General features: G+C 42.7%; 1 protein-coding gene across 5 annotated transcripts in view; it reads left to right on the forward strand.

The window, feature by feature from the left end:
- ESR1 (estrogen receptor 1) overlaps window positions 1–21,437 on the forward strand; it is a 295,315-nt gene that overhangs the window by 95,839 nt on the left and 178,039 nt on the right. For all 5 annotated transcript variants that reach the window (XM_014605489.3, XM_019488300.2, XM_019488302.2 and 2 more), the window contains 1 exon segment: window positions 11,009–11,199. In XM_014605489.3, coding sequence (XP_014460975.2) covers window positions 11,009–11,199 — 191 coding nt within the window.

Consider the following 21,437-nt stretch of genomic DNA (forward strand, 5'->3'; position numbering starts at 1 on the left):
ATGCCTTGTTTCTGCAAGGCAGAATTTAGGGAAAAAAAAAAACTTTTTTCCAGAGTTATGGCTAACTATGTGACATAGAGTAAATTCTCTAGGAAATGTGACACCTCTGAAGGCAGTCTGGGCAAGGTGGCAGAAATTCTCTGTCTGTTGTGGTAGGACAGCAACAAGGCTAGGCCCTGGAGAGTTTACACAGGACTTCTGCTTGCTGGGGCTGGAGAAGAGAGAGCCCTATTGGGAGCCAGAAGAGCACAGTGTCTGCAGTTTTTAATTCTTCCCTGCTTCTATTCAAATGAAGAAAATACAGCATCCTCACTTAAGACACGCACACAATTTGAGGGGCGGGGGAAGAGGGAGGGGGCTAGTTTTGAGGAAAAAAATGTATGTGGTATATGAGTAAATATGGTACTGGGGAAAAGCGGGGCTCCCTTTTTTAAATTAAATATTTGTGAAAATGAAGGTTCACAGAAAATTCTGTTTTTTTCTGGAAAAATTCAAATTTTCTTAGAAAATAAATTTCTTGGGTAGATATTTTTAGTAAAAAATTGGACTTTAATTTAAAAAAGTGTGGTTTCTGATGGCTAAGAGTTGGGTTTTAACAAAAGGTTAGAGTTGTCCACTGAAATGTTGGCAAAACATAGGAATTTTATTATTTTATCATTTCATTTTCAGCACAATTTTCATATACAATGGAAATATATTCATATTGCCAGGGCAAATTTAACTCAAAGATTTGAGTTAAGGGCTTGACTTTGCATCCTAAATCTTTTCTGAAGTGCATTATTGGGCATAATACATTATAGATTGTGTGCATGGCACACCAGCGAAAAATTATGTTTCAGTACTTTTTTCAGTGAAATCTTTTAACTTTTCCTTTTGAAACTATGTTTTAGTTTTGAAATGAACCTATATTATGGGAAAAACCAAACCCTTCATTTTTCATACTGAAAGGAGGGAAAGATCTGTGTCTGTGGGCATTGGTTGACAAGTATTTGCTTGAGCTACATGGTGAATTAGTCTCAACCTAATGAATGCTGGGTCCATCCATAGCTGCCACATCATTTGCAGACTGTTTGGAGTATAATTGAAGTTGATGATGTTGGTACAGCACTTAGAATATTTGCAGCTTTTCTGTAAGATAAATACCAAGCCACGAGGTGCCTTATAATCACCTAAGCCAAATATTTATTATCATCATTTTTATAGCAGGACAGACTGCAGCCAGAGAGATTACTTTTCTTGCCCAAGGTCAGACAGCAATCTGCTGACAGAAAGATGAATAGAACCAGAGAGTTCTGGCTGCAAGGTCCTGCTATAATTATGAGATGGCACTTTCACTGCTCTTAAATATCAATTTACTGTCTGATACATAGGTTGTTACAATTAGTTTAATTATAATTCTAAAAAATGTAGGGTATCTCTTCAAAGTTTACTTGTTTCATTTAGATAGAATGTAACCTTTTCAGACTAGCTAGATCTATCATCTCAAATTACTGTTTTGTGTCTTTTAATTTACTTGCCAGTTTCTATTTTGTACATTCTCTTTTCGCCCTTGCAATAGCTTTCTATAAATGTGTCTTGTGTAGTTTATAAGAAGTTTTAAAATTTAACTTAATTTATAATAAAAAGTTTAATTTTTGCCCAAATCACCTGTTATAAACATTTTTTGCATCAGATGGAAATTCACATTCTAGAATTGTACCAATTTCATTTTGGATAGTAGGATGGCACTTCTGTAAACCATAAATATAGCTATACAATGTATTTCTACTAGGCCTCAATCATGCTTCAAATAAGATTGGCGTTGTGGATTGATATACTTGAGAATTTCAGCCCCAAATTACAAAAGCTTAACAGTTGCAGGTTAACATTGTTGCAGAGATGGAAATGTAGCAGTCTTCTGCCACACAAATTGATGTTCTCTGCTCCCTCTAACACATGTGCCCTTGCCCTCAGCAAACCATGACACTTCTTATCATAGATGCCTATGAGTTTATGAACAGAAGAAGTCCTTACTTCAGTTAAGTACAGTTTAAATACTCTGGGCTTATGCCTGAATTCACTCTTCTTGCTGGACTGCAGTATAGTAGGCATATAATAACAGTTGAAATAATACCACAAAGTAGGTCTCAACTTTCCCCCTCAAACTTGGCTTATCTTACTTTTTATAATAAGAAACCTATTTCTCTGAATCCAGCAAAACACTCCCCTTTTCCTTAAGCACATTCTTTAGGACTTTGTACCTGCTACTGTGAATCAGTCAACATTTCTAAAGAGTTTTAACTTTCACTAAAAAATTAACAGAAAGCTCTTTTAAGCTGCTAGACCTGGAAAGTATGCAGTTGGGTCAGGTAGAAGGCACTAGTGAGTTTTCTGTATGTACTATGATACGATTTGAGGGAAAATTTCTCTTTTAAATCTTGAGTATCCAATTTACTGTTTCATATCCATGGAAGTAATAAATATCCATCAAATATCCTGCATTCTGTGATTTGGTTTTGCTTTCTTGTGGTCCATTTAGGTTGTCTGTCTGTTTAACATATTTTTACTTACCAGATGTATAAAGAAGATAAGGGGAAAAAGTTGTGCTACAATCTTTTGGGCTAGGGAAAAATATTAAAAAAGCGTGAGCCTAAATAGATTCAATCTTTGCAACTTAGTCTAACCTGGCTAGGCTAAATCAGTTTGTAACTGTCCAGACATCCCAGAAATTCAGGTACATGCCTGCAATGGCTCAGGCTAGAAGCCGGGGGTGGAGGGGGGCGCTAGAGCAGCCCTCCCTTCCCATCTACATTGCTGAGATGAGGGGTGGGGGGGTATTGCCAGGCCCCGGCAGGAAGCTCTTATTAGGCAGGGATCATTCCCCCCACTTCTGATCAGCCCAGCAGGGAATTGATAACACAGTGTTTATCACCCCTAACTCAGTGTTTATCCCTGCATTAAGAAAACAACAGAGGGACATTACCAGCTACCTGTTGATTCTGCCTTTGTCCTGTCTGCCACAGGACAGATCGTAGTCAGCATGTGGTCTGCTTGCTAATGCTGAGAGGTGTCTGTGTAAGGCAGAGGGGATGGGGGAATCCCTGCTTAGCAGGGAGTGAGGAGGGGTGGGGGGAAACAGGGGGAAGTCAGGCATACGCTGGCAGTCTGCTGAACTCCAGCTAGGGACCAGCAGGGAGGGGCCAGCTCTGCTATGGAGCAGAGAGCCCCACCCATCCCAGAGAGCATGCTGGGATCCTGGGGGAGTCTGGTTTAACTTAAACCAGCAAGGGGTCTGGGACAGAAATTGCATAAACCAGTTTGAGCCAAATCTGTTAAGTCTGATACTACATTCAACCAGGTTTATCTCAAACTGGGTTCAGCCATTTTCAAACTGATTTATGTGCACTGAACATCTGTTCTGTTACAGGGTTAAACCAGTTTTTGATCACTTAAACTGGTTTATGTGTAATGTCTGTCCCTAACCCTGGAGGTTAGATCTATTGGGCAAGATTACTGCAGTGTCCTCTTCTTAAGAGTATGCCTTGAAACCTCTCAGGGAACTGGATCTTGTCCATAATGTGGTTTCTTGCTGGGAACTCATGATATCAGTGTTTCATGCTGTGCACTAGTTGGGAATTGATTTTTGGTTGATATTCAAAACCTTTGTTTTGACTTAAAAAACCCTAAATGGTTTGTATACTCTTTACACAAAGACTGCCTCTCACCTCCTGTGATGCTGTGGCAGATAATGATAATCAGGGCCCATTCTACCCACACCCTGGTGGAAGTGCAAAGAGCTGTTGGCAGGGTGTTTCTAGTGAGTGATATGTGATACCGCAACTTGCTTCACATTGGCTTAGCCTGGAGATGATGACCCCATGAGACAAATTATTTTTTCTAAACTTTTCCTAAAGGGGATGTTTAAGTGGTGTCAGTTGTGGGCAGAGAAACCAGGGAGGCTGTCCTCGAGTTATATTTGTTTTCTGGGGTTTATTTTTAAGATTGATTATACTCTATTTTAAAAATGTATCCAGTAAAATGCAGACTACATTTAAAGTAAAAATAACCACAGTGGAAGTCTAAGTCAATAAATAAATAGCAATGTCTATTGGGTAACATCCATTGTCAGTAGCAGCTTCCTTCTTTTTCTGGATTTCTTTTTCCCCAAAGTGTTCTGTAGTAGACTATGTCTTGAACCTTGTCCTGTTTAAATCCGACATTTGTCTTCCTGTCTTAGCCTCATGTTAGTGCCTCAGCTGTGCTTTGGTAAATCTTGTGGAGACAGTTATGTTGAATAGTTCCAGGATACACATCTGGATATACATCTATGGAATGTTTCTGTATATTTTCAATGGGGTTTTTGTTCCAATCTATTTGAGAGAGATTATTCTAAGTTTTCCAACTTGGTCTGAAAATGGAGGACCAAATTATATTTCTTTTCAAAAGTCTTACAAATCCTAGTATAATACATGAGGTATCCATCTTCCTGGAATAAAAAAGGGCCGTTTTTCCACCATTAATGATAGAGAACTTATCGCTGTACCCACAGTTCTCTAGCAGTCCCTTCGGTTGCAGCTTTTTCCATATCTCTGTAAACTGATGGCTTCATGAATCAGTGCCAGACAGTGTCTGAATTCCATAAGCACTGACTCAAATGCAGTAGGAATAATATCAGGGCTTGATGATATTATGGGTCAGAGTTGGGAGGGAGTTTTGGAGAAACTGGAGGGGAGTTTGCTGAGGGGAAGTGGTGCTTACCGCCACATTCCTTCTGGTGCAGGTGCAACGTATTAATAATTCATCACTATTGTGGCACAAGTACAATTTTAGATCCCACCTCAACTTTTTGAAAGGGTGTAAAATGTCCTTTTGGATCTTTTTTTTTTTTCCTGGGATAGCCAACCTGGGCTGAAGCAGAACATTTTGTGTCTATCTATTGTGGAAGGAGTCAAGGTCCTCTTACTCTTGGGACAAAAGTTGTTACAATTACAGATTTTGCAGCTGTTGTAGTGTCTGGATGAGGATGTTCTTTGGAGACACCTTTTGCTTTTTCAGTGGGTAGGGTATTTTTTTACTGGGATTTTTTCCTTGGATCTTGGCTGCTTGAATTTTGAGCTGTTACATGTTTATTTTTTCCTGCAAGGAGTTTTATGGTTGAAGCTGTTGTGTGGGTGACTATTTGTAGGGCTGTTTCTTCAACCCTTTTTTTTATAATCCTGCCACAAGGGGTCTTCTGTTTCTAGGAGTCTAGTAGCCATTCCCATAATCGTAGCAAGTGTAACAAAATCGGTCCATATTATTGTTACTCTCTACACGTTACAGGTATTGCACAATTAGATGGTTAATTGCTCAATTAACTGAAGCCAGCTACATGTGCAAAGTACATATCACTTCATAAAAAGGTGATGATAAAACCAGCTATGAACTTAGACTTTGAATATGTGTACTAACTTTATAGCTGGTTGGTTTCCAGCTTTAATTTGCAGGTGTAGCAGGGTCTCCCCTGTGGCTGGAAGTCCTGTCAGCTGATTAGGCTTGCCTAACCCTGGGGCTGGGACAGTGCAGCAGCTGCATCTTCCATCTGCAGGGGGTGCATGGGGCAACTCCGCAGCTGGGTGCCCCTCAGTTGAGGGGACTCCCAGCTGTGGGAGCTTGTTTCTTGCTGGTGCAGGGGGAGTCCTGCACTGGCAGTAAGGCATGATAGAATCTAATGTATGATCCCACAGTCACTTCTGCCATGCATGGGTGGCATGGCAGGAGGTATGATTGTGTGCATCATGCATTATATCCTTTTGTGCCTTTACCTGCACATGTAGAGGGGCCTGGGTTGCTAACATGATGTGGTTTTCAGGAGATATTATTGTTGCTAAAGTTGTTTTCACTCTGCATTGGATTTCTAAGTTTTTTTTACCAAAGGTGAATTTGGTCTTTCTAGGGCAGCCTGAAGAATTTCCTTCTTCAAGTGTGCTATAACTAGTGTTGCCAACTCTCATGTTTTCTGGCATTGTTCTTAAAGTCTACGCTTTGGGACTGTGAAAAACTTGGCTCTTTCTTTTTTTTATATATATATATAAAAAAAAGTAAGTATATATAAAAGAAAGAGCTAAGTTTTTCACAGTCCCAAAGCGTAAACTTTAAAAACAGTGCCAAAAATCATGAGAGTTGGCAATTCTATATAACAGACCACAGGAATGATTTTTTCCTTGCTTACTGCTCTGATTCTGGATTGTGGTGCTAATGGGCCAGGTAGTTGGCATGAGTTGCATGTGGGTTTTTTCCCAGGTTTTGTTTGTTTGTTTTTTTTACTGAATTTACTTTTGGTGGCTTAAGCCATAATTTATTCTCTAGGCATGTCCTTAAAGTAGGCCACTCCCCTATGTTTGCTGCTTCTCTTAACTTGGTATGGAGAATACAAGCTTTTGGTAGAGGATCTATGCAGCATGCTAGATTTATATAATATGTCTCCAATGATGAAGAAAATGGTGGTATCCATTGAAAAGTACTTCATGGAGCTATTGCTATATGTGTGTGTGCATCTTTTTACTCTAGAAGTGACTGCGTTGTGGCTCTTTTGGGATTCAGAGGAGCTGGTTTTTTATAGTGCTTTTAGTGGCTCTTCTAGCGCCATCTGTTTTCCTTCAGGCGTGTTTCAGCCATTATCTCTTGGTTCTCCCCCAAAACACTCTCTTCCCCCATCTTGTGTCTGTTGGTTTTTAAAAATACAACCATCAAAACAATGTAAATTAGCTGCTCTGGGATTATTAAAGTTCCCTGTTTTTAGTTTTAAGTGGTTTTCATCTTAGTTGGGAGTACAGATAGTTTACTTTTCTATGAGACTTGGATAGATTTATTAGGTGATAGGCCATTGGATATGTGCTTTGTATTATGGCAGATGGGTAATGGTTTTTGAATTTGTAACTTTTTCATGCGTCTAATAAGTTTTTATAATGATTTTATTAAAATTGTATATGGTCAGTCTCTCTCTCAGCCTAAATTTCAAAAAGCTTTCATTTCATCTAGTAAGGAATAAAAACAATTTCTAGCATCTTAAATTTTATTTGCAAGTAGAATATTGTTTTCTGGACAATTCTAATCACAGTTTGAGATAAACGTATGGTCCTGTTAACCTAATATAATGTATCATAGAATCATAGGTAAGTAGGGCTGGAAGGGACCTCCAGAGGTCAATCTAGTCCATCCCCCTGCCTGAAGTGGGATCATCCCTTTCCAAACCATCCTATATAAACCCTTGGCTTAATCTACTAGCAAAACTACACAGTCAATCCTGAAACAACCACAAGACATAACACTGATCTGCTGCAGGTGAAGCAGAGGACCACGGCTGCCAGCATCCTGGTTCTTTAATGATGGTTAAAAAACACTTGAAGGCAAAACCCCCCAATGTCCACATTGGTCTGACTCTAGGGTAAAATTCCTTCCTGACCCCAAATATGCTGATCAGTCTGACCATGAGTGGAGGGGCAACCCCCAGGAACCTCTGAGTTTAAGTCCCAGCAGGAGCACTGACATCCCCCAGTCAAAATCCCCAGCCTTGGCTTCGCCAACACAGTGTTCCTGAGGAAAATTTCTATAGGTTGCGTTGTTAGATTATGATTAATGTTTGTGGTTTTTTGTTTGTTGGTTAGTTGTTGTGGGGTTTACATTTCAATTCATATTTCTCAAATGTCTCGTTATGCTTGTTGGGGTAGGTGAAAAGGGCACCAGCATGGAGTTTGTTCTTCAGCAACAGCAGTCTGAACCCATGCCACAGCAGCAGGAGTGTGGTGAGCCTGTGCAATACCTTTTCCCCTCCAGCAGTGCTCTGACCAGCTAAATAATTAGCTGCACCTCTGCTACACCCACTTTAACCTATGGAGCAATTCATTTTTTGAGTTCTATTTAGACTACTGGGCAGGGGAGACAAGAAAGGAAAATCTGGTTGCAACAGAGCAAGATAGGTCATTAATGTTCTTTATGGTGTGTCCCTATTAATGAACCTCTTTATTGCTAGGAGCCATTCCCTAACTGGTCTTGTCAATATAAGTCCTATCCTCTCCTGCAGAGCAATAACCAGTAAGGGGTTAGGAGTCTCAGCCTGAAGTTAGGAGGGTGGCTCTTTCTCTCCTCCACCTGGTGATGGCATTGATGGACTTGGCAGTTCCACATGTTAGAAAGAAAGGGATGATCTGGCTTTTAGACTTCAGTGGAAAGGAGGAAAGGGTGGGTTTGATCATTGCCTAGCTTCTTTTGCTTATTGCAACTGTAGACAACATCGAAGTGGAAGAGTTGAAATGGTACAGTAAAAGAGGGATGATTAAAATGCAAAATTTAAGATAAAACCACTTCAAAGAGAAGATTCATAGAAATGAAGATGGATAATACAGTTATATAGGTTTGGCATGGTGTGAAAACTGTAGGATGACAAGGAGCAAGAAGGTGCAACACTACGTAAGCAACATATGTTCTTTGTGGATAGATGCATGCTGGATTTATTCACATACATGTACACTTTCCTCAAGAACCAGCCATCTAAACTTGGAGTGTAAGTCTTAAGTGCGGAAATTGATTTTTACACTGGAATGGAGGCAGAGAGCTGTGTTTGTCACTGGTCATTCAGGCCTGAGCTGCATGGGGTAGAGGCAAAGTCCCATCATCAGCATCACACCCCCTCCCCCAGCTGCAGGTCCAACAGCTATAGGTTTAACCCTCTCACCGCTGCTGCAGGAGCTGTTGGCCAAGCAGCAGGGAGAGGGAGAATGATGCTGATGACAGGATTCTGCCTCTGCTCCACCTGGCTGGATGGTTTAGCTCTGGGTGAGGTGGTGCTATGGTAGGTAAGAATTTTGGAAAAATCTTTTTTTCTTCATTCAGTCTTTCCAGAATAAGGTTCATATCGTATTCGGAGGTAGGTGGTATGCTAATAAATATGGCATTTTCTAAATGTTAAGAACAGCATTCAACAGTATGCAAGCAGCCTGTTGTTTTTCCTACTTTGGATATTATTCTTATGCTTATGATGTCAGGAGGTTTGTCTTTTCCCTACTTTCTAAAGAGGCAGAGATCTACCGAGTCAGAATGTCAACAGGCTTACCTACTTCCGCGAGCCATTAGCAAACGGTACACAAATATTCAAAGAAGAGTCACAAATTTACTGAAATACAGGTCTGGATACAAAGTTTTCACTGGACCTCAGAAATGTGGTTTTCCTAAATGATGATACTAATGCAGTTTTAAGGTGCTTGGAATGGAATAGTAGGGCAATGCCTTATATTTCTGTGTTAACTGGTACCCATGCTAAGCAGCTAAATGTCAATGAGTTTAATTTGGGAAGAGAAGCCAGAAAGAAGTTCTGGCAGGTAAGTATGGCAGCTTTGGAAATGGTGTATGAAATCTCCAAGCAGTTTTGGCAGGTATGCAAATTTAGAAGCAGAGAGGGGCTGCAGCAGGAGATGCGAGGGAATCTTGGCTAGATAAAAAAAATGATGACAGCAGTTGAGAATGGGGGTCAACAGAAAACTATTGGGCCATATTGGCCAGACACTTCCGTTCATCAAAATGCAAAGAATTCTGCATCACTAGAGACATGGAGATGATGATGTCACACTAAAGAAGAAAACTGGAAGAAAAAGGTCCAGTTTCTTAGATGCAAATGAAATGCAGTTGACTTGGACAAGACAATATGACTCTAGTGAGATAACTGCTATCTGCTGAAAAATTAAAACAAATGTACCACAGTTAGGGATCTACCTAACTTGCAGTGAGAGAAAACAACTGGTAATCATATACTAACCCTGTGGTAACTGCTTATGTGTAAGAATAAATATTTAACATAACTCAGAAAGCTTGGAATAAGGGAAAGAACAAGCATCACCAGCCATTCTCATCAATAGGAACATCTTGCCATAAGGAAATACTTCAGATACCTCATATAGTTTCCATGGGGTTTTGCTCATTTGAATTTGAGAATGCCACCTATACCATATTCTATAAGATGTTTTCTTTCTTAAAACTTCAACTTCGCTGTTTAACAACACTCAGTGATTTTTTTTCTTCTGAGTAGCTGTTTATAACTCCTGAAAATGGCAAGGTAGTGAGAATGGGGTGTAATTCAAAAGAAGGCAGTACTGCTGGCCTCAGAAGGAGCACTGGCCTTACTTTGTAATTTAATGATTCTTAGAAGAGATAAGTCTTTTTTTGTTTAACTGGCATTATTGTTTTAAATGGCTCAAAGATACACATATTGAATATCCCAGCCATTATAGCTCTTTGCCTAGGATTTTCAGACTGCTAATGCTTGCAGGAATTATGCTGTACAAATGCATAACCTTAGATTATGGACAACGCTAGGCAATGTTGGGGGAGGAGGTGCAGAGTGAGTGCCTACCTGCTTGTGCAGGGGCTGCAGCAGTGGCAGTATGGGCTACTGCCACTTTAGCTCAAGCTTCCCCAAAATGAGCTGCACTGGTGTACAGGCTGCCTGGGACCTGCCATTTTAACACCTCTTCTGAACCAGTGCCTGGGCTTGGTGTCCTGGTTGCCACCTGTCCTGCTTTCTTCTGCCCCACTTCCCCTGCACCAAAAATGCTGCATCATTGATTACTGCTGCTGTGGTGCTACTGAGCAGTACAATGAACTACCTATTGATGTTTTGAATTCATTGTAATTTCTTGAGAACATTCAGGTTATGTTATAAAATGACTAGCTGATTTTTCAAGGTACAATTTACTGATAAAATGATCTTTGGTAGTGAGATCCCAGAAACACTCTTTCCTGTGTTTGTTTTTTACACACACACACACACACACACACACACACACACACACACACACACACACACACACACACACACACACTTCATACTTATATATGCTTATACATATTTAGTAGAAAATGCAAGAAGGTGATAAAATATTATCTTAGAAATAGGATTTACTGTGTTAAGTAGAGCTGCTTGTGGTCTCTTTGATTGGTTTTCAGGAGGGGATAAGACTTTTAATGTCAATTAATTTGCCAAATATTAATTTTACAGGCCAGGTGCAGATAGCAGGCGTCAGAGTGGCAGGGAGAGGATGTCCAGCACCAGTGAAAAAACAAGCCTGTCCATGGAATCCACAAAGGAGACCCGGTACTGTGCTGTGTGCAATGACTATGCTTCAGGCTACCATTATGGAGTTTGGTCTTGCGAGGGCTGTAAGGCTTTCTTCAAAAGAAGCATTCAAGGTAATAACTTGTTGCAGTAAATCAATGAATTCCTTTTTCTCAGGGAAGCCGAGTGAATATGAAGGTCCCAGGAAAATAGAACCCAGTGTTTTTTTCAAAATGACATGCCATGTGTTCACTTGTTCATGTTTAGGTGTCAGTTGTGTGAATAGCATATATATGCTAATAGCAATTCAATTAGTATATGATGTTCCTGGGTTCAATATCTGTCACTCACTCTGAGCTTGGACAAGTTTCTTGACTTCCTGGTATTTTGTTCCACTCAGCTCCAAAGATTGGTAAGAAACTGTATGTCCTATTTGAAAATCATACCCAATATTGGTTTTACGTCTGGACAGGACAATAAGACAACTTGTTTCTTTTCCAAATACGTGTAAATTAAGCATGAAACTTTAGTGATGCCTATGTGCGTTTAGAGATCTCTCTTATATGCAGGTACAAAGGCTGTTATGGCTTGTTTCGGGCAAGTTTTGAGCTAAACATCGAAAGAAACTATTCCTACCCCCTGTCATAAGATAAGAACGTGTCTTTTGTTGCTTAGTTACCATCAAGGTTAAACGACTGAGTATATAACAGCATTTTGCTAAGGTTTCTCCATTTTTTTTAAAGGAAAAGTACAGGTATGAGAGAGAAGTTTTTTACCTTTCAGTGAAAGGCTGGCTGCAGAAGAGATTTAGGTGGAAGGATTTGAATATTAGTGGTTAATTAATAATTACTTGTAGTCCTAGCTTCCTTTTTAAGTGATCTTTAGGAAAGATAGCTGTTAAAATCGTGTCTTAGTTATAAGGGGAATTGGATAGAGGTAGAGTGGAATACAGTCCTCTTGGTAAATCTAGATTGATTCATTTAATCTATGAGGGGTAGAAGAGAGAGATCCTAGCTAAGTATTTACCATTTGAGCCCTTAGTTACAAATGACATGGAAAATAACTTTTTTCTATATACGTGGAGGCTATAGAAAGAGAGGATCTTAAAAGAAGTGCCATGGGGCTCTATTCCTGCAATCAGTATACTTTCCATTACAGAGCATGGAGAGGGATCCTTGAAACAATTCTTTTGTCCTTTATCATTGCCACTACTCCTCCAACAAATTGGCTTCCACTGCATCCCTTCAAGGATCTAAGATCTGTGTGAAGAGCTTTTATAGGTGGCAATGAAAACTGAGATGGAATAGTATCCTTTATGAGAGGTGGGTAAAATAGAAAAGAGCCTCCTTGATTGCCTTATATTAGTGGAGCGAGTCCTTGAACTCAAGTGGCAGAGAATTCATTTGGGAAGCTTGCAGACTTGAATTTTCAGACACTACTTCATTGTTGAAAAATTACAGGAGAACAGTTCAGAAAAGAGCTACAAGAATGATTTGTGGTCTTGAAAATTTGCCTTATAGTCAGATACTTAAGAATCAGTCTATTTGGTTTATCCAAGAGAAGGTTAAGAGCTGCCTTGAATATACTTATGTAAAGCCAGAGGTGACAGGTTGGATGCATATAAATTTTGCTTATCATTATTGCTAGCGGTACTATTTGAGCCAGGCTGTCTACATACAGAAGATTTGGCAGAAGCAAAGCATATTCATGTATAAATTGCGGCTCTGAGATTTCTCCCATTTTGTTCCAGTGCAAGAACCCACATAAATTAGCACAGCTAAAAAAAAAAAAACAGAAAACCCCACATTATTTATTAATGAACTCAACTTATCCAATAACTAATTTAGCATTTAAGATGCATCCAATTCCCTAAGGCAGGAGGCAGAAACTAATGGCCTTCAGGCCAGATCCAGCCTGCGAAGTCATTTGATCTGACCTGTGAAGGGCTGATTTGGTGATCTGGCACGGGGGGATTGTTGACACAGGGCTGCAGCTGCTGCGTTGTGCCATACGTGCCCTCCTTAGTGCTCTTTTTCACTGCAGAGCTTGTTGCTCCATGGGGTCTGTGCCTCTCTGTGTGCAGAGGAGTCGAGTATCTGCAGCAAGGGTGAATAGGTAGCAGAGGCTTCCAGCTTGCAGTCACAGATGCATGGCAAGCTTCAGCCTGCACCAGCAAAAGGCTGCTGACTGCTGTCCTAAGGTATATGTAAAGGTACAGGTCTTCCATCTTCCATCATTGGTGCTCCTTTAACTCAAGTCAGTATCCAGCAAAGAGAGTCTTGTGTTCTTTTCCTCACTTCTTTTCAGTCTGAAAATAGCTCTTTATGTTTCATAGTTGATATAAATCTTCTGGGTTTTTTCTTCTCTGCGTGACATTTGCTTAATGATTCCCCCTTCTTTTCCCTCAAAACTCAGTATAAAACAATTCTCACTATTTTCCATCCATCTCTGGTTTTATATTTTGAATGCATTCTAAATCTGTTTGCCATCTGACAAAGTACGTTGTTGCTTATGAAACCTCATGCCTTTCTGAACCATTTAGTCTCTAACGGTGCCTATACATGAACATGGAGGCTGCTCCAATGTGCTGGACTTAATTAGTCGAGTCTGCTGAAGTGTGGCAATTGCCACACTCTAGCAGCCTCCTGGGTCTCATGTATCAGCGTTCTCATCCTTAAAAATGGTGGTTGGGGTGCTTAATGAAAGTTCATTGAATGATTTCGTAGATTTCATAGACATTATGGCTGGAAGGGACCTCGGAAGATCTTTGAGTCCAGCCCCCTGCCCCAGGGGCAGGAAGTCAGCTGGGGTCACAGGATACAAGCAAGATAAATGTCCAATTGACTCTTAAAGGAGTCCAGAGCAGGTTCTTGCACCACCTCTGGCAGCAGTCTGTTCCAGGCCTTGGGGGCTTGGACAGTAAAGAAGTTCTTCCTTATGTCCAGCCTGAAACTGAGTTGGAGGTGTTTGTGACCATTTTACCCTGTCATCCCATGAGGTGCTCTGGTGAACAGGCGGTCCCCCAGATCTGATGTACACCCCTTATATACTTATAGGCAGTCACCAGGTCCCCCCTGAGCCTGTGCTCCTCCAGGCTGAAGAGTCCCATAGCTCTCAGCCTCTCATCATAAGGCCGTTTTCCTGCCCTCTGATCATGCGTGTGGCTCTCCTCTGGACTCTCTCAAGCTTCTCCACATCCTTTTTAAATTGTGGAGCCCAGAATTGGTTGCAGTACACCAGCTGTGGCCTCACCAAGGCTGAGTACAGTGGGAGGATGACATCCTGGGATTTGCTAGAGAAGCATCTATGGATGCAAGCCAGAATTTTGCTTACTTTGCTGGCTGCAACATCACATTCGTGGCTCATATTCATATTGTGGTCAATCATAACCGCTAAGTCCCTTTTGGCCGTGGTGCTAGCAAGTGTAGCACCACCGAGCCTATAAGTATGCTGCAGGTTTTTCTTCCCAAGGTGGAGTACCATGCATTTTTCAGTGCTGAAGGCCATCAGGTTTTTGTCTCCCCATTTTCTGAGCCTGTCAAGGTTGGCCTGGATCACCAATCATCCTGTCCTCAGGTGTGGACACTTTACCCCAAAGTTTGGTGTCATCAGCAAACTTGGCAAGTCTGCTTCTGATATCGATGTCCACATAATTAATGAAGATGTTGAAAAGAAAAGGCCAAGGACGGAGCCTTGAGGGACCCTACAGGTCATGGCACACCACAATGTTTGACTTCCGTCAATTACCACTCTCTGGGTCCGACCTTGGAGCCAATTCCCCAGCCAGTGGACTGTGACGTAGTCGAGGCTGCAGTTGGCCAGTTTTTCTATGAGATGATCATGGGATACCATATTGAAAGCTTTATTAAAGTCAATGACGTCTTCCTTATCCAGGTGATATGTCACCTGGTCGTAGAAGGAGATAAGATTAGTTAGGCAAGACCTATCTGCAACAAACCCATGCTGGCTATCCCTCAGGAAGTTGCCTTCAGTCAGTTTGTCAAGAATGGTCTCTTTGATGATTTTTTCCAAGATTTTCCCCAGGATAGAGGTCAGGCTGATGGGCCTGTAGTTCCCTGGATCTACTTTCCTCCCTTTCTTGAAGATAGGCACCACATTGGCCTTCTTCCAATCTTTGGGCACTTTGCCTGAGCGCCACAAGTTCTTGAAGATCTATGCCATGGGCAGAGCTATGATGGTTGCCAGCTCTTTAAGTATCCTGGGGTACAAGTTGTCTGGGCCAGCTGACTTGAAGGTGTCCAGCCTCTTGAAGTGTTCCTTCTCATGGTTAACATTGATGAAGGGTAATAGTTCTCCCTCGCCCTGGCTGCCCTGTACCATATTGAGCAGGGTCGTCCCTTGGGACTGGTGAAAAACCAATACAAAATACCCGTTAAGCAGGTAGGTTTTTTCCTGGGCATTGGTTGTCAGTTGATCCATATGGTTTAGCAGGGGTCCAGTGTTACCCTTGCTTTTCCTCTGGCTCCCCACATATCTAAAAAAGGACTTTTTTATTGTCCTTGATACGTGTAGCCAGTTGGAGTTCAGTTGCAGCCTTGGCTTTCCTGATTTGCTTCCTACAGGTCCAGACCAGAGCAGAGTACTCCTCCTTTGGGGTGGATCCAGTCTTCCATCTTTTATAGGTCTTTCTTTTTAGATACAGGAGGTCCACTAGTTCCCAGCTGCTGTGCCCTTTTTCTGCCTTTCCTCCAAGATGGGATAGACATTGCTTGAGCTTCCAGGATCACTCCCTCGATGAGCAACCACTCTTCCTGAACTCCCCTCCCCTTCGGGTCATGGTCCCTTAGGGCCTCTCCAACAAGCCTCCAGAGCTTGTCAAAGTCAGCTTTCCTGAAGTCGAGGACTTCTGCTTTGCTGACTGACTTGCCAGCTTTATGGAGGATGGTGAAGATGATCAACTCATGGTCTCTGTCTCCCAGCTTCCCTTTGATCATTAGGTCACTGATTAAATCTTCCCCCCTTGCCAGTACCAGGTTGAGCAGTGCTTTGCCTCTTGTTGATCCATAGACTTCTTGAGTCAGATAGAACTCATCCATGCACATGCGGAAGCTTTGTGACCGTTCAGATTTAGCCGAGTGATCTTCCCACGAGATGTCAGGGTAATTGAAATCTCCCATGACAACCATGCACCAGGAGTATGCAGCCTCAGCTAGTTCCCTGGCAAATTCCTGGTCAAGCTCTTGATCCTGGCTAGGAGGTTTGTAGTAGACTCCCACCATTGTGTCCCCGGTGCCTTGTTCACCATAGATTTTGACCCAGAGAGTCTCCAATCATTCCCCCTGGGTGCCAATGTCAGCTTGCAGGGATGCATAGCTTTTCTTGACACAGAGAGCTATCCCCCCGTTCTTTTTTCCACATGATCTCTCCTGTACAAAGTATACTTATGTATACCTATTGCCCAGTCATAGGTAGAGTCCCATCAGGTCTCCATTATCCCTATGAGATCATAATTGTTTTTGTTTAGCAAGATTGCTCTGAGCTGTGTCTTTTGTGCCCACATGGATAAGAAGCATAGGGTAGTGATCGGAGGGCCGGATAATCTTTGGGATCCTCTCTGCTATGTCCTGGATGCGGGCCCCTGGGAAGTAGCAGACCTCCCAGGCTAAGGGGTCAGGGTGGCAGATTGCCCCCTCAGTTCCCCTCAGGAGGGAGTCTCCCACGATGACCGCTCTGCGTTTTATTTTAGGGAGAGTAGGGATGGGTGATCCTCCCTTGCCTGCAGAAGCTGGCATTGCTGCAGGCTCTACTGGGGCTACAAGAGGTTTGTACCTGTACTAGGGTTGCAAGAGGGGACCTTGGTGCAGTGGGCCTTGGGGCCCTTGACCACCTTGGTCCAACCCCCTGGTGGGACAGTGTGGGAGATCCTTGAGTCCTCCCTTGTCCTGGAAGGTGACCTTGGTCTAGCCTTGGCCTCCAGGGGGTGATGAGACTGGCAGTAGGAGTCTGTCTCCTGCTTGCCATCCCTGATAGCACACAGTCTCTAGACTGCAGCCTGGAGCTCCTCTATCTGGTGCCCCAGAGACTCCAAATTGAAGCAAACCTCGCAAGGGGAGGTGGCCGTGCTCCTAGTCCCATGAGCCTGGAAACATGCCAGGCAGCCCCTGCAGCCAAGAGCCAGAGGCTTTGTCTATGTGGAGCCCAGAACCATGGGTTCTGTCTGGGTGGATGCTTCTGAGGTGCCAGAGGGGGAGGCCACAGACTCTGAGGGGAGCTTTGGGGTGCAGCATGTGCCCATTCACATCGTAACCCAGCTACTGATGGGACTGCCTACCCTAGGGCTCACAGGCAGGGCTTTGGACCCTCCTGCTGACCCTCCTGTGCAAACTCCCATGCTAACTTGTGCACCAGGCAGACAAGTATGCCTGTTTGCACATCCTGTTCACGAGGCTCCGGTCGCATGGCTCCCTGGGGGGCTGGGTGAAGTAGAAGCCGGGGTGGTGCAAGAACCCTTCTCCTTGGCTCCTCTCAGCTGCCTCCCTGCAGCTGAACTACACTAGTCTCCTCACACCATGGGCCCTGCTTACTTCCGGCTGTGCTGGGGGTCAGAGGGGGTACTCTGTGGCTGTTGGGAGTCACTGGGGGGGCTTTGGGGTGCAGGGGTGTGACGGGCTTGCATCCATGTGTCTTGAGCCTCTCCCTGAGCCTGACTGAATGAGCTTTAGTTTAAATGCCCCTTCTGCCATTTTTAAGCACGCGGGCACTGATAAAGGAGATGCGGCAGTGTTTTAATTATAGTGCACTCAGAGCCACTCTAAGTAAAGCTCCGCCCCCCACCCTTGGAGCATGTGTAAAAGTGCCTTAAGGTGCCACCCTGACCTCCCTTCTGCCTGATGCTGGATATACTAATCCTGCTCTAAAAAAAGTGTAACTCTGGACAAAACCCATCTGGATCTGGAGATTTACCATTTTTAAGAGATACTATTATATTTAGTATCAATTCTAGTTTAATATTCTCCTCTAAAACCCCTTTGTCTACAAGTTATAACCTAGCCAAATTTGCTTCAATTAGATATTCCTGTATTTGCTTAGGATTCATAGATTATATAGATTTAATAGATTTCTAGGGCTGGAAGGGATCTTGCAGATCATCAAATCTGACCCCCTGATGTAGGCAGGAAAGAGTGCTGGGGTTAAGTAACCCCAGCTAGGTGCTTGTCTTATCTCTTCTTGAACACCTCCAAGGTAGGGGAAAGTACCACCTCCCTTGGAAGCCCATTCCATATTTTGGCAACCCTCACCGTAAAGAATTTCTTCCTAATGTCCAATCTAAATCTACTCTCCTTCAGTTTGTGGACGTTATTTCTAGTAACCCTGAGGGGCGTCCTGGTAAACAGAGTATCCCCTATTCCCTGCTGACCCTCCCTCCCAGCCCCCTCCGATGAGTCTGTAGATAGCCACAAAATCACCTCTCAGCCTTCTCTTGTGGAGGCTGAAGAGATTCAGGTCCCTCAGTCTGTCTTCATAGGATCTTACCTGTAGGCCCTCAACCATATGAGTAGCCCTCCTCTGAACCCTCTCAAGGTTATTCACATCCCTCTTGAAGTGCAGTGCCCAAAACTAGATGCAGTACTCCAGCTGCGGTCTTACCAATGCTGCATAGAGGGGAAGTATGACCTCCCTAGACCTCCTTGTGATGCATCTGCTAATTCAAGAAAGAGTGCAGTTAGCTTTACTTATTACCTTGTCACATTGGCGACTCATATTCATTTTGTACTAGATGTACTAGATCTAAAGAATAAAGAGGCTTATAATAACTCTTGATCCGACTGCTAAATAATGTGGAGCTCTCCAGACAGATGGTATAATTTTATTGTCATTTAATGTTTTTACATTATTTGCTAATAGTCTATCACTTTTCTTTCTATCCTTTCAGTTAGTCTGTAATGTATCTCAATTGTTTTGTGTTTCTGTTAAATTTTATATACTCTCTATGTCTGATTAATCTGATATAATTTTAAAAAATCTCTCTTCCTCACTCTTTACCTATTAGATTGCTTTTAATTATAGCCTTGAAAGCATCCCATAAACAAGGCAGTCTACCTTCTAAGCAGCAGAGGTGTCACACCCCACAGGCTGCACCAGCGGGGACCTCACCACTGCAACCTACGAGTGCTTCCCCTGGCTGCATCACATTATGTAGGCGAGTGTCTCCTGCTGCACCATGTTGCACAGGTACTCCAGGTCTCTGGCTTCCCTTGCACTGCACACCACACTGCCCCACACCATGGGGTAGGGAGAGGAAATGGAAGCTGGAAGAGGGGATCCTGGAGAGATGAAGAAACTGGTGACTGGGTGGGAAGGGCTGCAGATCTGCAGGGCTACAGATTAACCCTTGCAAGGCCACATACCACCAGCAGGCCACAAGCTGGACAACACTCGCATAAAATACTCTTTTCAGCTTGGTTTATATTGTTCTTAGTGGAGTGTAGATGATTTCCTTTCTAATAGTTCAAATGCTCTCCTGATCAGACAGAAATGAGATATGGAAACACCAAGTTTTCATTTTTGGTATATTCTCCCAATCTCTAATAAGTAACAGCACTAGTAATAACTGCACTGGTCTAATAAGAAACTCCATGGCCTGACCAGACAGATCCACCTTGTTTTATTGTTCTAGCATTACTAAGCAATGATTTGGAGATCAAGTTCATATCTATTAATGTATGTATTTTGTGTGGTGTTTCATAAAAAGAGAAGTCTCTTTCTTTTGGATTTAAGCATTGCCAGGAATCCCAAAGTTCATGAGTATCTACTAATAATCTTAGTATTGTGCCTGATTTTCTATTCTTTCTTATACTTCCATCAGATTTTTGGGTCTATGCCACGGTTGTGGCCTCCTCCCAATGTAACATCTCCATCTTTACATTTTTCTAAAGTTTGACCAACTTTTCTGAAGATAGACATCTAGTCCTGATTAGCTGCATATATGCTTCCTAAAGTTAACATTCTATTTTTTATAGTACCTTTAATATGTATATATCTGTCTTCATTATCCATATATTTTTCCTTTAGCTGAAAAGGTATATGTTTTGCTATGATAATTGCAGCTCCTCTTCTCTTCAATTTAATTGGTAATAGATACAGCAGGTGGAACTACCTGGCTTATATGCAGCTCCACTGTTCTGCCATAAGGTAGTCTTCTTGGATGAAGCACACGTCTGGTGTTCCATCTTCGGTGGCTTGTAGCAGTTTCCTCCTTTTAACATTGTTTTTAAGGGCCCTTGCATGTTATCGTGTAGTGAGTATATACGTGAGTTTATTAGACATCACAAGAGTAGGAGGCTGCTACCTATTGATTTAGCTTCTGTGAATTTATAGTTTTTACCTGATTAATTATTAATATCTCTTTGGATCTGTTTTAAAATTCTATCTGTAAAACTAATTTCTTTCTTTTATGATGGATTATTTTGGTTCTGAAGAATTTTGTTTTTACCCCATCCTCCCCATCTTACCTATCCTAAAGTCTTCCCCCTATGCACAAGAACAACAAACACCTTTAACACTGCTCACAAAAATATTTAAAATGTTTTGTTTTCCCCCAGCCTCTTCCTCTCTCCCTACTTTATTCCAAAATAGTCCCTGCTAACTCACCCTTTTCACTTTCGCCCATCCCTAAAATGTGAAGATTCACTATTGTCCCCAGCAGAGTCAGTGGCATAACTGACTCTCTGCTGTGGTGAACTTCTCCTTAGATGTCCCTAGATTGACATTTCTGGTGCAGTCATGGCATCATTTACGGACTTAAGGGACCAGCTTTGGGAGAGGGAGGAAGCCACATATCAGGTCATCTTCTCTAGTGGGGCATGTACCAAATGAAATTGCATTTGTCTCCTTGTAGCAGGGACCTGGCTGAGCCCCATACTTACCAGGGTGAAAATTGCTGGCATGCCCTGCAGGCAGTGGGCTCACAGCTGGTCTGGCAGGAGAGCAGTGAGCCCGCAGGACAAGGTACCCTGCTGCTTCCCTGTTCCCAGGGTGAGACAAATAGCTGGTGGGGGGCAAGCTCTCAGCTAGCCTCTTTCCCAGGCCACAGCAAGAGCCAGAGCTTGGGCTCCATGCAGGCATAGAGGCCAGCCATCAAAGCAGGTAGACGGCTGGAGCAGCCAATTCCACCTAGGGCCCAGGAGCCACAGGTGCAAGAGCAGATTAGCCCCTCTGGGGCTCTCAACACCTGGTGGTGAGCAGAGGGCATGTGGGAGCAGGCAGAGATCCAGATTGGCCCAGGTCAACCTGTAGCTTCTGATATAAAAAAACACCTGCCCCAGATGAAGGGGGAACACCGGCACGGGCAGTGGCTTATGCCACGTTTCCCCACTAGAAGCAAGGATCTGGATTGAGGGCCAGCAAGTCA

The sequence above is a fragment of the Alligator mississippiensis genome, chromosome 1, assembly GCF_030867095.1.
Source record: "Alligator mississippiensis isolate rAllMis1 chromosome 1, rAllMis1, whole genome shotgun sequence".
NCBI lineage: Eukaryota > Metazoa > Chordata > Crocodylia > Alligatoridae > Alligator > Alligator mississippiensis.